The following is a 16985-nucleotide window of genomic DNA, read 5'->3' as shown; positions in this document are numbered from 1 at the left end:
AAACATGGAGGAGGCCTCACAAGAATCAGCAAAGCACTCGGGAATAAGGAGTCTGGAAAGATGGAAGGAAAACAACTCACTGTCACCGTCAATAAAACAAAAGCGAGCAGGGGGTGGGGAGAAGAAATCATTAAGGGATTGCACCTCAAACTTCTCCCTCGCAAAAAAGAACTCATTAACAACATATCTAAGAATCACTGAAGTTGAGACTCTCTCAATAGACTCCCACTTAGCAAGGTAACATTCTCACTACTTTGATTATCACAATAAAAATTGATTCCAAGCTTTGACCAAACAAGGAGCATTGCAGTCACACTACTCTACAAGCTTGTTGATCCTCTTCAAAGGGCTTAGCACTCTCCCTCTGCCCCACAAGCTCACTTTGAATCATATTTCTTCCTCTAACTACGACTACAATCTGTATAAGTTCTCCCTCTTCTATAAAGTTGTGTGCCATCAACTTAGTCCCATGACTACAAACAGAGTTCTCATGTTCGTTAATTTCTTCAGCCTACATGACTTTGCATGAAATCTCTCATCATACCATTACTTCTTAATCCGTCTTGCAACCACAAGAGATTGATAATAATTTACAAAATCAACCTATCACGATGAGAAATATCCAGATCAATGCTAAAAGCATACATTATTCCCAGTGAAATAACATCAATTAATATTAACTATATAAAATTCAAGATCCCCTATTCAATGATATAAGCGTAAAATACTTATCCCTTTATTGCCTAAATTTCCTCACAATCCAACAATAGATCTTTTTCCATCACACAATTATAGTGCAAACAGAGAATGGAAAATTTGAACACCAGCACATCTGTTATCCTCATAGATGACCATGACTAGCATCCCATCAAGGTAAGAAGCTTCATCAAAGATTCTACCCTCCAAGTTCAGCTACATGTTCTCATATAAATCCCTCATATTGAGCATCATATTCGGCACCCATTGGATGTCACGATTTTTCTAGAATCTAATTTTTCTATTATGGTTCAGATTGTTTCCACTTTGCCCTAATACCATGTTAATGTTTTGAACCAGAATAATATGAATGCAATAAACGGAAAAGCATACGAATAGATGACATCATTATTTACCCTGGGAAAACCCTCCTACTCGAGGGGAAAACCCAGCCACACCCGAAAGATAGATCCTTTATTTAGATCTCAAACCAAATACAATTTTTTATCGCTTATGATTGATGACGCTAAACAATCAATCAATAAGCCTTTTTTCCCTTTTCAGATTGAACATTTTGCCTATAGATATCAGAATGGATAGCAGTCACCAAAATTCACAAGACCAAATACCAAATGAAAGAAACTCTTAAAATGAGCATAACAATCTCCCAAAGATCACATTTATAATTGCAATATATTCCTTTCAGTGGCTACCACTGAACACACTAAACAGAAACGTGATGATTACAATACAACAACCTTCCTTTCCGTAAGAGTGATGTCCTTTTTGTCTCTATCAGACTTGAAGCAAAATGACACCATACAGAAACTGACGTGTCACTTGCAGAAGGCCAGTAGACAACAGTTACACATCATCGACAATATCCTCATAACACTGATAATAAATTCCAGCATCAACTGACAACTCTTTAAAATCATGAATGGATGAGAAACAACTCGCAATGAGACCACGATGCCAAGTTATCAACAATGCAGCGGTGAACAAAGGTCAGAGAGATATATGAATGAACGTGATAATGATCATACAGCTTAACCATGACCAGGAGTCCACACAATGACTCACCTGGGCAGTACAAAAACAAGAGGATGTCGTTACACATTTTCAGTGAATACAAGCCTTTCTTAATAGAACATCTATCACGTGGGCCTAGGTGTATCATAATCTAAATGATTTCTCTCACAGCTACTCAAAAATAAGTAGGACAACTTTAACACCAATAAAAAACTACATTAAGTTGCCGGTTCTGATTCAGGTACGGATTCTGGTTCGAGATTCGTGTTCGAAATTCTTTCAAAAAAAATTTGGGTTGGGTTCGGCTTCGTTTTGGGTTCATCTATACAAGAATGTATGTGTGTGTGTGTATATATGTACACATACACAAATTTATATATACATACATTCATATATGCAGCAGCAAATAAGTTATACACCATCATATTAATGTTTCAGTTCAAAATCAATAATTTCAAAATTAATAATCAACCATCACAATCAAATATCATCAAACGCTATCAAGCAAATCATCATCATTCTGCTGCTCTAAAATAGAAGCACAAAAAGTAATGCTCCAGGCTCCTTTAAGGCCAAGGTTGTGATTGTTGCCATATTATAAGCTTCAAACATTAATTATCATACTGGATGATTCAACGAAAGCAACTCTGGACCAGACTGGATGAAGCCAAGAAAGCAGGCTAAGGATCCAGATTTAACCACGCTAAAGATCTCTTTAGATTTTGTTCAATCAATAGTTTTCTATACATGTTAGCCTATATGCACGAATTATGGTGTATTACATACATTCCATAATAGATGTGTGGCACTTTTATACATCCCAATTCTTCTTAAGTAGCAATCTAATTAAAATAAAATATGATTGGTAATTTGAGTCTAATCATGTGCTTGAGTCTAATTCTGACTCTAATTTGGCATTACAAACTTTTTGAAAAAGTAAACAAAAGCATGTTTTCCAACCAAATTCTCTGAAACTCTGTCTGGGTTCCTATGCTGGAAACTAAAATCTCCCAAAAGTTGTTTGAATTCTGCCAAGTTTCCTCTAAGAGAATTCCCAGCAAAATTCAGTCTTTGTGGCAGATTTTTGACAGAATCTGACAAAGACCAGACTTTGTAGAGAATTGAACCAGGAATTCCTAGGTCCAGGAGAGAATCTGGTAACTCAGAACTACATTAATACCATTACATGTATGGATTTCTTCTTAACATCCGATTAAAAGTTTGGAGTTGACACATATCAGTTCCACATAGGAATAATTTGTTCCCCTTGTCCCCTAGCTATCTCAAAGTAGCACTGACTAGGGGAATTCCCACGTTATCAAGCAAGCACTATTAGCATATCACCTTCAGGGTTCACGACTCTCTCTACAAGTCATAATAGCTACTAGCAGTTATCATTGTCTACACGCAAACCACCATGCCCTAAAACTTAACCAAGAAAGAAATTTGGAATTGATTGCATCCTTGAGAAACCTGAAAAATGTTCACAAACTGACTCTAAGGCCGGAGATGACACTCACTCAACTCCAGAATTTTGCTTCTGAAGACTCAATGAAATAATTAAATCTGCAAGGCCAATATATTATTCACAAATACAAAACCCCACTTTGTCGAATGGATATAATATAGCTGCAACTATTGTTTGTAGCTCTTGGTGTCAATGGAATTTGAATATTAAACCCCACAAGATTTTCTACAATGTTATTTCTTCACTATAGATCAAACCATATATGAATCACTTCATATTAAACTTGAGCCCACAATATTTTATCAATGAAGAATTAAGGATAGTCCAATAATAAACCTTTATTATATCCGCAGTTTTAGTCTTTGAGTATATTGCAATCTGTATTCCCTTCAGAAATTATTGGCGACAATGCTTAAATGTAATATTAAACCTTTCGACCATATTCACCCAAGCAGATAAACCATTAATATAAGTGCTATGTGTAAATAAAATATTGGCTGGCTCCTTTAATTTGACATCAATATGGTGTCACTGAAATATTTACATGTTTGCATGTAAAACTTAACACCAATAATATATATTTCTGCTTCTCAGACTTGAAACATGGCTCTGACCCGTGACTCCTGTGGTATAGTATTCTTCAACCTTATTAAATGAACTCCTCACAACTATGACAAACTCAAATAATAAATTTCAGCTTTCCAATATTTCAAGGTGTGTATTACTTCTATGCCTGTCAAAAAAATCCCAAAAGATATCTGCCATATCCGGGCCTGGAGATTATTCAACAATCTCTTCATATGATGCATACGTGTTACCTTATTTAGTGGGTAGGCTCTATCTCCCTCTATGAAATATATGTATTATATCATATCTTTTTCACTATTCAGCTATCCATATACAGTAATTGCAGATCTATAATAAGGATTTCATTACTAGCAATCTGACTACTGAAGCTAATCACATTACCAATAATACTGCTATTTTGTAGTGTTACTGTAGACAGCATCCCATACGATCAAGTTGATGAAGTGTATATGTTGTTGTCTGAACAAGTTGCAGTCAATGATAGGTATCAGTTGCAGAAGAATTCCTTGTTTCTCCAAGTGGCAAGTTGCACAAGCACTCGTACTCAAGTCGTGGCTGTACAAACCAACATAGCCCACAGGTAAATAATAGTACTGTCTTGGCTCCTTCAAGCATTACTAACAGATGGATCCCTATATCCAGAAGCAACCTAAATGATTTCTCTGTCTTATGTGATGATATATTTTCCAAAACCTAGCTGTGCATGTAGGCCTACAGTCCTTATTATCTGGACTGGCAGTATGACCTGGTTTAAATATTTAGTTTGGTGGACAGTTTAAAGAGATCCCTTATGGATTAATATTTTGAGTTGAGTTTGCATGTCTACACCCCTCCTTTCAATACCCACACCATTTTCATGAGCCAGAGAATGTTGTCGATGGAGGTATTCCTAGCCAGGGGTATTGGATTCACTTTGTGTAATACCTAGTTTCTATAACTGGTATTTATGTATTATTTTTTGAACATTTGCTTTGGTACCATGTTCATCCATAACAAAAACCATTATTTAGATTCCCAGTGGTTCGAACCTGCTCTATTACTATGTTAAAGATCTCATTGTATGTATATTTTATAATTCACTGATGTAACATGTAATAGCACTTATTTTATTCTGTGTATTTCAAGTTACCTTCTCAATGAATATGTACATGATATTAAGAGAAATGTCTCTTTAATATTTTGACTCGGGTAAGTTATTACAAATAATATTTGCTCAAGGTATTATCATGATTATAATATATATATATATATATATTATTGATACTCCATGATAATAATAGTGTAGGAGAGATATCAAATGTTTAAGGCCGATAAGCCATTACAACATTTGATTTCATCAACTGGAATCATTTGATTGAAGCTACAATCATTAACAAATATGCAATGCTAAAAAGTACGAGCTCCTATTTTGAAGGAGAGGATTCCAAATACTCCTATAACCAAACAAAATTTTGTTCATGGGACATCCTCTTCCTAAAAAATAGAACTTAGCCCTCCTCATGGACCCCTGTCTAAGCCTCCCTCAAGGGACAGCTGCATAAAAATATTTAGGTTGAATATGAATATTTAGATTGCATAAGACCCCAAGACCAAATGCATAGCATGAGAGGTGGGTTAAAAAAACACACATATAAATCTCAATAGGGTCAGTAGTTGAAGTGGCAATGCACCCCACCATACCCAGCACAACTAAGGAAAGATCCTGAGTTCAAGTTCAAGTTCAGGTTACCCCACAAAAATGTATAATCCACACATACATCATAGTTGGTTTCACAGAGCATTTTAAGTTTTGTGTGTTTCCAAGTTCAGAACAACACTAACCTAAATATTCATTTTATTGAAAAAGCAGTAAAACACCATATAATTTTGCATTATTCTGACAAGCAGGAAATCAAAGCCAGATTGATCAGATTTATCAGATTTTAGGAACCAAATAACATTTTTTAGCTCCACCATGCTTCAGTCAAAAATAAAATGCTCTACGCATCTAGTTTCCTGAATACAAAATAATCCAAACATAAGAAAGGGAATAACAAATTCAAGAATAAAAATACAATACCTTTAGCAGAAAGTGAGCTTAGAAGACTGTCATCCTCATCTAAGGCATGGATATTATATTGACTATGGATACTTTTAAGTGCTTCTCGAGCTGCAAAAGGAAACAAACTTTAACATGGAGCATCACTTGTATAGATCATCATGAAGAAATACATCATTTTTTAGTCAATCCTATTGGAAAATAAAGATTTCTTTCAAAATCATAAATCATATTTAACAAATAAATTTCAAATTATCTTTCAGATTACATGCTGATCTTAGGAATCAAGATTAAGAAATTGTGTTAAAACTTCCAAAAAAAAAAGAGAGAGTAAAGATTATTTTGCTGATCCAAGTGCATAAACGAAAGCAGAACCACATCAGTTAAATGGAACTGAATAATTTAATAATGCTACTGACCCTCAAACATCATGATCAAACTATGAGCTAATGAAACAAAGTTCAAGGAACCTCTTCAGTGACAATTTACAGTTAACATGAAATCTCACAATACATTCAATTTACAAAGATGCACCAGTCTCTGCAACCGCATCATGACACTCAGTTGTTTACTATGGAGTTAAAAACCCCTTCACCTAGTTTTAAACTCAAATAAGCGAAGGAAAAGTTGGCCAGACGTCCTCAGAAAAATGAGATTCCTAAACCACCGGTACAAATTATCTGCAATGTAGCAATAAGAATACAAACTAGCCCCCAATAGAAAAGAATAGACAAGCCAATGAGAGCATTTTTATACATTGACCTCCTGAATCTCTTGCAATGTACTTTTCAAGCATGTCTCATAAGTCAAAACAGTGTTTGAGGTCAAAATAACATACACTACACAAGATCAAAGATCCCATTACTGCATATTAGAAGGTGTAAAGATGTTTGCCCTCTTTCTTGGAGTGTAGTCTAAAATCAAATGCAATACTTCTTCCTCTCATCATGTCCTAAGGTGCAAACAAATGAATATTTCATAGAATTCAATCACAGACATGCAACATTTAAGCAACATGCATTTTGAGAATGAGTGGAGAAGGGAAACAATACCGGAAGCAGGGTTTCTAAAAACTGCTAGTGCAACTGTATCATTTACTCGCCGAATCACAACTCCATGATTTGTATATGCTTCAAACAAATTCTCCAACTCCCTTGTTGGAATCTTTGGAGAAAATCCACAAACCACAAGAACGTGGCGTGTACCATATTTCACTGAAACAAAATAATAAAAGGGATAAGAAATAGTTTTTTGCAAGCATATAACTGACACTTCTATAAATCAGCATCAAGAAAATGAAGGAAAAATGGAAAATGGTCAAGAACAAAACAATTTAAAAAGGAAGCATGGAAATATCTTCTTTAGCTTCACATAAATATAAATTACAAATTTATTGAAGAACAATAGCAGTAACCACGTGGAATATGCAAATTCCTAGTTACACAAGAGTTTATTGGTGGATGAACCATTGACAAAGCCTAATTAAGCAACTTTTCTACATTATAATCCAAGGAGCTTTCATAAAATAAGAGTGTGTATCTTGTCCTTAAATAACATCATAGGATAACCAAAATTGACCTTACAATTAATTTCCAGTCCATAATAGTAAACAAGAGCAGTATCTAGATTCAACTGTGCAAGATTTGTCTAGCATCAACATTTCAAGTCACACTTCATGATCCATCATCAGGATGCTACAGAGCTAGAGGAGTAAAATTGAACTTACATTCTTCTCTTGTATGAAGTTGTTCAGCAAATCCATCCAAAGACTGATTCATTGCGCTTTCTTTGTTTATGATTTCATTAGTTTTATCACTGTAAAGAGCATGCTGTCCATAAGTGAATGCTCCCCTTCCATGCTGTTTAGGAGTTTGAGATTGCTTCTCTAAAGAAAGTTGTGATATCTCCATAGTCACTTGTGAAGAACTTGACTGCATCAGAGATTGATCAGCTATGGCCTCCCAATCTGTTCACACCATAACGCTTTGTTTACTCACAAATGGAATAACATAATACAGAACAAACTTGACTCATGATAGTGATATATTGTGACCAGTTCAAAAAATTGAAAATGTCCCTCAACTTCTCCAACTAATGAAATTGTCTAATCTGTATTTTAATGTTTGAATAAAATCAAATATAGAAGGACAACAGTCCCTTATGGAAGTGGCTATGACACTTGCATTGAATAATAAGAAAACCTAAATTCACAGAAGCATGTCATTGTACCTCTCATGTAACACTTCCATCACAAAAATAAGAATTCACGGAAGAAAATCATTGTACCTTTCATTATAGACTACAGAGGTGGCATATTCAGTTGTACAGGTTTGCCAGGTAACACTGGAGAGAGTGATCATTCATATACACATTGACAAGGAGATGAATTTCTCAATAGAATGACAAGAAGATCCAGTGCAATTCTTTACTTGCTTCAACCCATCTCTATACTTACATCTTCAAAACAAAATGCAGAAAATACCCTTTTAGAATCTACAATCCATTAATTATACCCGAGGAGAAATGGCCATCTATATACAGATTCTTAAACTTATCCTGTACAATTATATGGCAAAGAGGGTTTGAAATCAGAGTTACAAGGAAATAGATACAGTATCAGATACAGAAAGTGAACTTCCACAATCCCCTAACCACATATATTCAATTATTTATACATCTAAATTTCTGAAGGTGCTGAATATAACAAGAATAATCATTTATATATATTTGTTGGTTCTGTTTTTAGTTTGTAATATTGATTTTGTTGTATTATAATTGTGTCTTAGGCGTATTAATTTTATTATATTACAATATTGCCTTTAGTGAATTATGTGTGTGTAAATACTAAATATAATTTTCAATGTTCTATTTCTTTTGCAATTTTTGAATGCTTTCTGAACCCAATATGGCACAGACAGTGGTACCATATCCAGACAAATTGGATACAGCACAATACAAGCTCATATGTGGATACAGCACAATACAGTATCTGTGCAATAGCCAATATCCAATATCAAGTTACAAATATCTGAGAAGGAGAGAAGAAGTATTGAGCGACTTCAGAACTTAAAACATGAGTATGCCCTTTCCTGTCAGAATGCATCCACAAATGGGAATTTCAAAATCATGACTGTACTCTATAGAGCTCCCTAAGATAACAAGGGTCCAAAGCCTCTAGATCTAAGGACTCGTAAGTTTAACAAGCATCCATGTACTCTTAAGTATAAGGAAAACAACAATTCATTGAATTGCAGTAGACATGGATATGAAGCTTGTGGTTTAGTCCTAAGTTGTCTAGAACACCTAATGTGAACCTCTTTTAGAAATTTAAGGAACAGTAAATAAGGACCTTTCTAAATTGAATGGTATAACTCAACATCATACATTATGTTAGTCCATCCTATGTAACCAAACTTCACTTTTAATCTTCCTTAGAAAGCATAGGCAGCAAAAGTCGCCTTTTTCATCTTTTTTATTTTTATCATATCTAAATTCAACTAAAGTTAAACCCTTCCAAACAATGAATATAACGTTTAGTACTCGACATTGCATTAAGCCAAGGTCAGTGATACTGTTCTCCTGTCCATCTGCAAATGTCCTGACTCCTGGTATTTTCTACAAACAGTTTTTACAGAGTAAGGATGATCACCTTGAGTTTGACAGTCTCCTGTCCATCTGCAAATGTCCTGATTCCTGGTATTTTCTATAAACATTTTTTACAGAGTAAGGATGATCACCTTGAGTTTGACAGGGAGTAAACAACGAAGTAGTTCGTTCAAGGAACAAAATGCAACAAATGACAACAGTGATGTAACAGATCAAAGAAGAATGAGTAATGAAGTGGGATAAGGAAAATACTGAATAGACAATAAAGAAATATCCCCCGTTTTCCTCTGCCACATTTGAGCAGTCCTAAAACACTATGTTGAAGCACACTTATTCATGCCCAAATCCATCAGATTTCACCATCGAAATGGTGGCAAGCAGTCAAGAAAGTGGACCGAAGACAATCAAAAAGTGGCTATCCATTGTGAGATTGCATAAAAAATGTGGCAGTAGCAACATGAAATCACATGTAAAAAGAAGAAAGGCTAAATTGTGGGCTCTAAGCATTATTTAGTGATGGCAATACCACCCTGGGGTTCTGACCAAGGCTCAAAAAGTGGCAATCACTTAAGTGATTAATGCCTGGCAGAAATCAGTAAATAAAGCCACCATACAGCTACATTCACTCAGTCATAGAGTGGTAAACACCTGACTGGTTTTAGCTATTGTTTTAAAGGAAAAATAAACAAGTCTAAAGCATGCAAGTAAGGACTTAATGCCTATATAAAGGCAATTCATCAGTCAAACTTTATAAACAAGTTTGCCTCTATTACTTTCAGTAGAATCATGAACTTTATCTTATGTTTTAAAGGTTTTCAAGACCAGCAGCTACTTGTTAAGGGTTTTCAGCAACAAAACTTTTTAGTTTTTCTGTTCTTATTGATTTGCTACACCGATGCATAGTCCTGAACTGAGTTTGTCTCATTTCCAATGGGTAAAGTTGCTCAAAATTTCTGTACTGACGTCCAGGGAGAAGCAAAATAAATGTCATCTTTCAAACAATGATTTATCACCACACAAATTCTATCAAAATTTTGAGTTTCAAATTGAACAGGATAGCAAATTATCAAATCTAAAAATTCATCAAAACCCTTAAGCAAAGTGCATAGATTCAAAGCTTTGGTTGGTTTTCATCAATAGATTCATAGCAGTGCTACCCAGGACACGTTTTAGGCATAATTTGACCCATCCCAGAAATGGTGATCTCCTGGATACTCCGAAACTTTCAGAAGCCAGTCTCCTGGCTATCCCATATAATTAATGCTTAAATTTTGATAATTTGTTTCACTTCCACTCTCATATGAACTCTCAATTAAATATATTAACCAAAAGCAGTATATGGTAAGGTTCTATAATGTATATAAGCATGCTTTGTCCATATTTTTTATACGAATATTTAAAAAATCCATATTTATTTAAATTCTACCTATTTTCTATATAGTTGTTCCTGCTGCTGTCCCCTCCTCTGGGGCAAACAATCTGTACAGGAAAACCCATTTTCCCATTCCCCCATCCCCTCCTCCCAGAAACCCAGGGTAACATATATTCATTGCGTAGGGTTTCACCATTATTCAGAAGTTCTAAAGGATTCGGCAAATTTCACTTCAAAAGATTACTTCAATTTCATGAAAACCTTTTACGTGCAACCAACATAGTATCTTGAGACTTGAGCATTGGCCACATCAAGCAGTTTTCAACACTAGCAGTGATTATTTTTGTCCCTTAAGCAATAAATTTGAGCTTAATTTAGGTTTTAGTATTTATAGTAGAGAGCAGATTTCCACAATCCATAGAATACTTAGTATGTTTCTGGATTCAATTGTGTTACTGTTTTTTGCATCGATGTTTCGGATCACACTCTGTGATCCATCAGCAGGATTCATGTTCTCTATCTTTCTTCTTCCTAATGATGGACCACAGAGTGTGATCTGAAAGGTTGGTGCAAAAAACAGTAACACAATTGAATCCAGAAATATTCTAAGTACTTTAGTATTTAATTTATTGTTTTAAACTTTAAAGTAGTTTTATTTCAATTTTTGCAAACAGAGATAGGATAGCTTTCAAGCAGTACATTTTGGGATATTACATTGTTTTTCATAAGCCCCTAAAAGCTACCCTTGTGATTTATATATAAGTGCTTTCAACACGTAATTGTTTAGTATAGTCATAGCCATTCTTATTGCCACAAAAGATATTATTTAGTTGAAGTATTCATTGTTAATGTTTTGAACCAGAATAGCATGGATCAAAGAACAAATAAAACAAGGCACACAAAAACACCTGAGATGCCCTGGGAAAACCTTCCTACTTGAGGGAAAAACCCAGCCACACCAAAAATAGATACTTTATTGAAAGCTCAACTGAACACAACGTTTCACAAGCATAATCAGAGATTGTTAATTCTTAACAATCTATAAAAGTATGGCTTTTAACAGATTTAGCAACACCTGCTCCGCATCTACGATATATGTATAGCAACCATATATACACAAATATGAGATTACTGACATACAACATGATTATATGCTGATCATACACTTAAAATGCCTGAAGCAGATGAGATAAAAAAACTGATACGGTGATGCCAGAAGCGGACACAATAATAGCTCACACCACCACAAATAATGTGTAAATGTGTGTGTGTGTGTGTGTGTGTGTGTGGGAGACTCTTGGTATATCACTCGGAAGATTCTACTAAAGCCAACCGCAAGACTCTTCTTGAGGAAGCCTTTCCACATTCCAAATGCTGTACTCCTCATGTGAACCCGTGTGACTCTTCAAATTCATAACAGTCCAGTCTTGGCTCAAGAGATTCTTCACTTCTCCAAACAGTGACTTTCCATTTGACACGGATGCCTCATACAATCAGATTCTCTTTATATCTGTAGAAATAATAAAATCGAAATGAACTAAAAATAAAGAACCATAAATTAATCCAAGAGAGTTTGTAATGAAAATAATTACCATACTTTATATGAGCTTTCCAAGATCAACACAAGAGAGGAGACAAAGATTTTGAAAGGGGAAAGCAAAGAAAACCCCTAGTGAATTATATGAATGAGGCAAATGCCTAAAGAATGATGTGAGAGAGAGAATGAGGTAATGTGGAGCCAAAAGGTTCATTACACGAACTACATAGTGATTATGTGTTATTAGAATGAGAGAGAAGCATCTCTTATAAAGAGATGAGAAGAGGAGTTATTTGTAACTCTCTTGTGAATGATTGCCACATTCATAAGTGGGTGCATAACAAGTGTCATAATCCTCTTAAGGAGGAATAACTATTTTCCTTATGAAGGAATTACAAAAAAGAGTTGTCCTCACACATGGACAATAGGACAAGCAAGTGAGATGTCCTTACATGTGGACTAGAGAACAAATAACATAAGGGATTCCTTGGTTTATCCCATTTAATAAATAAATACAACCAAGGAAGGATTACTGATTCTAACACCCCCCTTAATCATTACTTGGGAAAATTACATCAAAGGGTATTAAACCCAAATTGTTACAATGAAATTCTAAATTCTCTCTAGAAAGCAGCAACTTGATCTTTGAGAATGTCTTCAATTGTGCAAGAGTATCTTGTGAGTGCGGGTAGACCTTTGTAGAGCCAAGAGAAATGTGTTGCATCTGCAAGTTGAATCATGGTGCATAGGATATGTACACCAAATAATAATGTCTTGTATGTGCTTGGATGGATTACCTAAAAAAAATAAACACAAGAAACAAGACAACTATCCACAAGGAGTATTTCATCTTATATTCAAATTAGAAATCCTTTTGAATAAGGATAAGAAAACTCTCATAGAGAAACAGAGAGAAAAATGTGACATGTCACCACAAAGCAATGGAGTTGACCTGATATCAAAAAATTATCAACAAGGATAAATTGAGTAAAAAGCTCGATCAATGTTCTCATGAAAAGTATATTATACTAATGCACTAATGACCACAGACAAGGCCAACTAATGATACTTGCATCAACATTGCACCAATCACATGGATATAGACAATCCACTTAATGAATCATCCCACTGCAAGTTAATGGGGGCGTCCCTCCATAACCTGCATGACTCATGATCTAAGCAATAAAGTATGCAGCACATTATCACATTGATATATGAAATAAATTAAAAGGAGAGACATGCTAATCAAATTAATATTATCACATCATGATTTTTGTTAGGATACTAAAACAGAAAGGATTATGAGGATTAACAATATATTGCCTTCAAATTGGATCGAACCATCTAAATTTGGAGGGAAACTCCAAGAAGAACATCCTCTTTATTGAGGAACAAAATGGATCAACATGGAGGGAAACTCCATAAATATCAACCTTCAAGGTAGAGCATACAGAATCAAATGGAGGGAAACTCCATATAAATATCATCCTTTCAAAGTGGAACCAATAGAACCAAATGAAGGGAAACTCCATAAAAAATATTATCCTTTCAAAGTGGAACAAATAAAACCAAATGGAGGGAAACTCCATAAAAAGAGTGCACACCAATATAGGACGGAGGGATACTCCATGGGCCAGATAAGGAAACTAGGTACCAATTATACTGAGGGGACCTACATAGTTAACCTTGAAAAATTGGCTCCCTATGCAACTCAGAAAATATCCAAATAACTTCATGTAAATTAATGGTATAAAACCATAAAGTGCCAACATGGGCATAGAACGATGCTTATAAAAGTATAAAATTGCAACTATGTGCAAATCAATAGATCACAATGAAGGCAAATGTGTGAGATAACTCATTATCCAAAAAGAATTGAGGTAAATGCAAAGATCCAAGAAAGATCAATGAGAAATAAACAATGTATGGATATCAGGAAGAAAACTCCATTGAGGGTAAACATGGGTACTTAAGTCATATTCTGAAGGAATTTACCAATTTCCGAATCATCATAGTCATAAGAAATTATATATTTATCTGGGCATATATGTGTGCCCCCATATATACTTAAATAAATATATGCAAATGATAAGTCACAATACTTGAAAGCATTATGATTTACATTTAACAAAAAAAAACATTGAATGGATCCTTTTATAAAATTATATTTCAAGTAGAATGATCATTTTGTACAAAGACAAAATATCTTAAGTTGGAATAGTAATTATCTATAGAAGTTTGATAAAATGAAATAATGAAATTTTATCTAATCACAGTCAAAGAAATGTATTATCATTACGAATGGCATCGGAATGACTTGTCAAACCAAATAAAGTACTTTTAAAAACGTAACTAAATTTTCGGAAATAATGAAAGTTGAGAACGCTTGGTTACAAAAAAAAAGGTTACACGTACAAAAACTCTTATCTTCATACATACATGTGTAGAGACGTTAAAACAATGATATCAAAGTTAGCAGTTACAAAAGAATATAACCAGGATAGAATGTTGCAGGTGAGCCAAAGCAATCCAATAACATGCATTGGGTGGTCAACAGTGGAATCGAAGAGGAAGGAAGAAAACAGAAAGAGGAACTGCTATAAGTTGTAGAAAAAGAGAATGAAGTTGAAAGATGCGCTTGGAGCCTTACTCAAGGTTAGATGAATCTTCAGCAGATCTAATTCTTGGTGAAGGTAATGCATATGACAATAGAGTATGCAATAGTATCTTTTTGTCATAAAAAGAAGCTTATATTTCTTTGTATATTGAATACAGTGTGCAAAAAGGAGATGGATCACAAAGTGCTGAATTTCTGAGTGATGATTCCCATTTTAACATGGGAATTTCCTCTGGAATCATCATACATGAGGGGAGATTTCGACATACTATTTCAAGCAATGCCTGGAGATGTGGAGCATGCAATAAGGTGCATAATAGGAGATGGGGTGTTGAGGCCAAGGGCACCGCGTCCAATCTATCAAACTCAAGTATTATCCATATTGTACTCAAACATATATGATAGGTTTCCCGAGTACAGGACATTGATGAAGATTCAAGAGATCTGCATAAATCCATCATTTGTAAATGCGGCAGTATTGGATGAGGCACTTAGTGGTTATCTGTTGCATGGTTCAAAGGCATGGGTGGGGGGATTATTCCCATCAAAAAATTTGACGAGGATATGGTACAGATGTCCCTTTTGGATACAATGGGGATAGAATTGAGATTAAGGAACCGCATGTATTTCGAAAGGGAAATGACACATTTAGCTGGGCTACTGCTAGTAGATATGGTGGCAAGGGCAAATGCACTATTTGATGCAATCCTAGTGGTGGTCTAATACTTAAGGAAACAAAATGATGTGGAAACCATTATTAAATTATTAAATGACCAAGGAATCTGCTAAAACTTAAAATAGAAACTTAAAAGATGATTAAAAAACTTGAAGGCAAACGTATCTAAGTATGGATACGAATCCTAATGAATTTAAAATGATTAAACAACACTAAGTAACTTATAAGAAGCCAAACTTATAAGTTATAAATTAATTTTATAATTTTTATAATGGAATTTTATGACTTATAACTTTGAAACAATGCGAAATATGAGAATGTCAAACGTAAAGTTATAAATCAATTTTATAACTTACGTTATGACCACTCTAAAAACTTATAAATGATTTAATGATAAAAAGCACAGGTTTGTTAAATGACAGACCAAAATAAAACTTTATTAATAAAGCAATAAGTAAAACAAAATCAAAGTTCTATATGTATCAAAACTTAATAATATAACTTAATTAATATTAAAAAAAAATTTAAAACACTTTCTTTATAATTAGAAATATAAAAAGTTTATTAATTGAAAAACAAAAATTAAAAAAATAATGTAAACATAAGGCTACGTTTGCACACTAGAACTCTCCCAAATACACAATGCCTGTCAATGGCAAGCCCTTGAACAACTCTGAGCAAATGTCTTTCTGCAGGAACAAACACAACAAGACCGGCAGTTCTGCACCGAAGAATTGAACCGAGAATGGGGAGCAGTAGCAACTTAGGAGTACCCCACATAGTGAATGTTAATGAAGGCACATCCACGGGACGACAAGCAGTGAGGGAAGAAGCAGGTCAAAGCAAGGAAGATAAGGAATGTTCATGCAATGAGCACAAACCAGCAAAGGAAAGGTTGGCTTGTAGGCCAGCAAGACATGTCCATGGCAGAGGGAGACAGACCAGCAAAAAGAAGCACAAGAAGGCAAGGAGGAGAGGCATGAAATGGCTCGGCAAAGAGTGAAGGCATGCAAGGAATCAAGAAAAGAGAACGAGGGCTCACTACAGTAAAAGGAGAGCTCACATAGGAGGAGAGAGAGATCGTTTCCTTGTTGTGTGTTGTGAAAGTGTATGCCTAGCAACACGGTGGTCACAAGTTTGAATCCAACCGAGTGAAAGAGTAAAAAAAATGAAAGGAGAGACTATTCCCCCTAAAAATACAACTACCGCAAATGCTAGTCCAAAGGGTAACGATACATCATCAAACAAAGAGAAATAACTCTGCCAGGAATCAAAACGATACAACATCAAACAAAGAGAATAGAGCACACAACATATAATGAAGAGCAACAACCAAAAACCAGCAAAAGAAGACA

General features: G+C 34.8%; 1 protein-coding gene across 2 annotated transcripts in view; it reads right to left on the bottom strand.

The window, feature by feature from the left end:
• The window catches only part of LOC149531877 (coiled-coil protein), a 108238-nt gene that overhangs the window by 59209 nt on the left and 32044 nt on the right, over positions 1–16985 (bottom strand). For both annotated transcript variants that reach the window (XM_089809155.1, XM_089809156.1), the window contains exons 4-6: positions 7549–7788; positions 6875–7036; positions 5844–5933 (exon numbers count right to left, since the gene is read on the bottom strand). In XM_089809155.1, the coding sequence (XP_089665281.1) occupies positions 5844–5933; positions 6875–7036; positions 7549–7788 (492 nt within the window). The remainder of the gene's footprint in view (positions 1–5843; positions 5934–6874; positions 7037–7548; positions 7789–16985) is intronic.

Source organism: Cupressus sempervirens, chromosome 11, assembly GCF_028749045.1.
Source record: "Cupressus sempervirens isolate cs-2001-9-10 chromosome 11, ASM2874904v1, whole genome shotgun sequence".
Lineage (NCBI taxonomy): Eukaryota > Viridiplantae > Streptophyta > Pinopsida > Cupressales > Cupressaceae > Cupressus > Cupressus sempervirens.
Note: the sequence above shows the minus strand (reverse complement) of the source record. Positions and strands in the feature narration are given on the sequence as shown.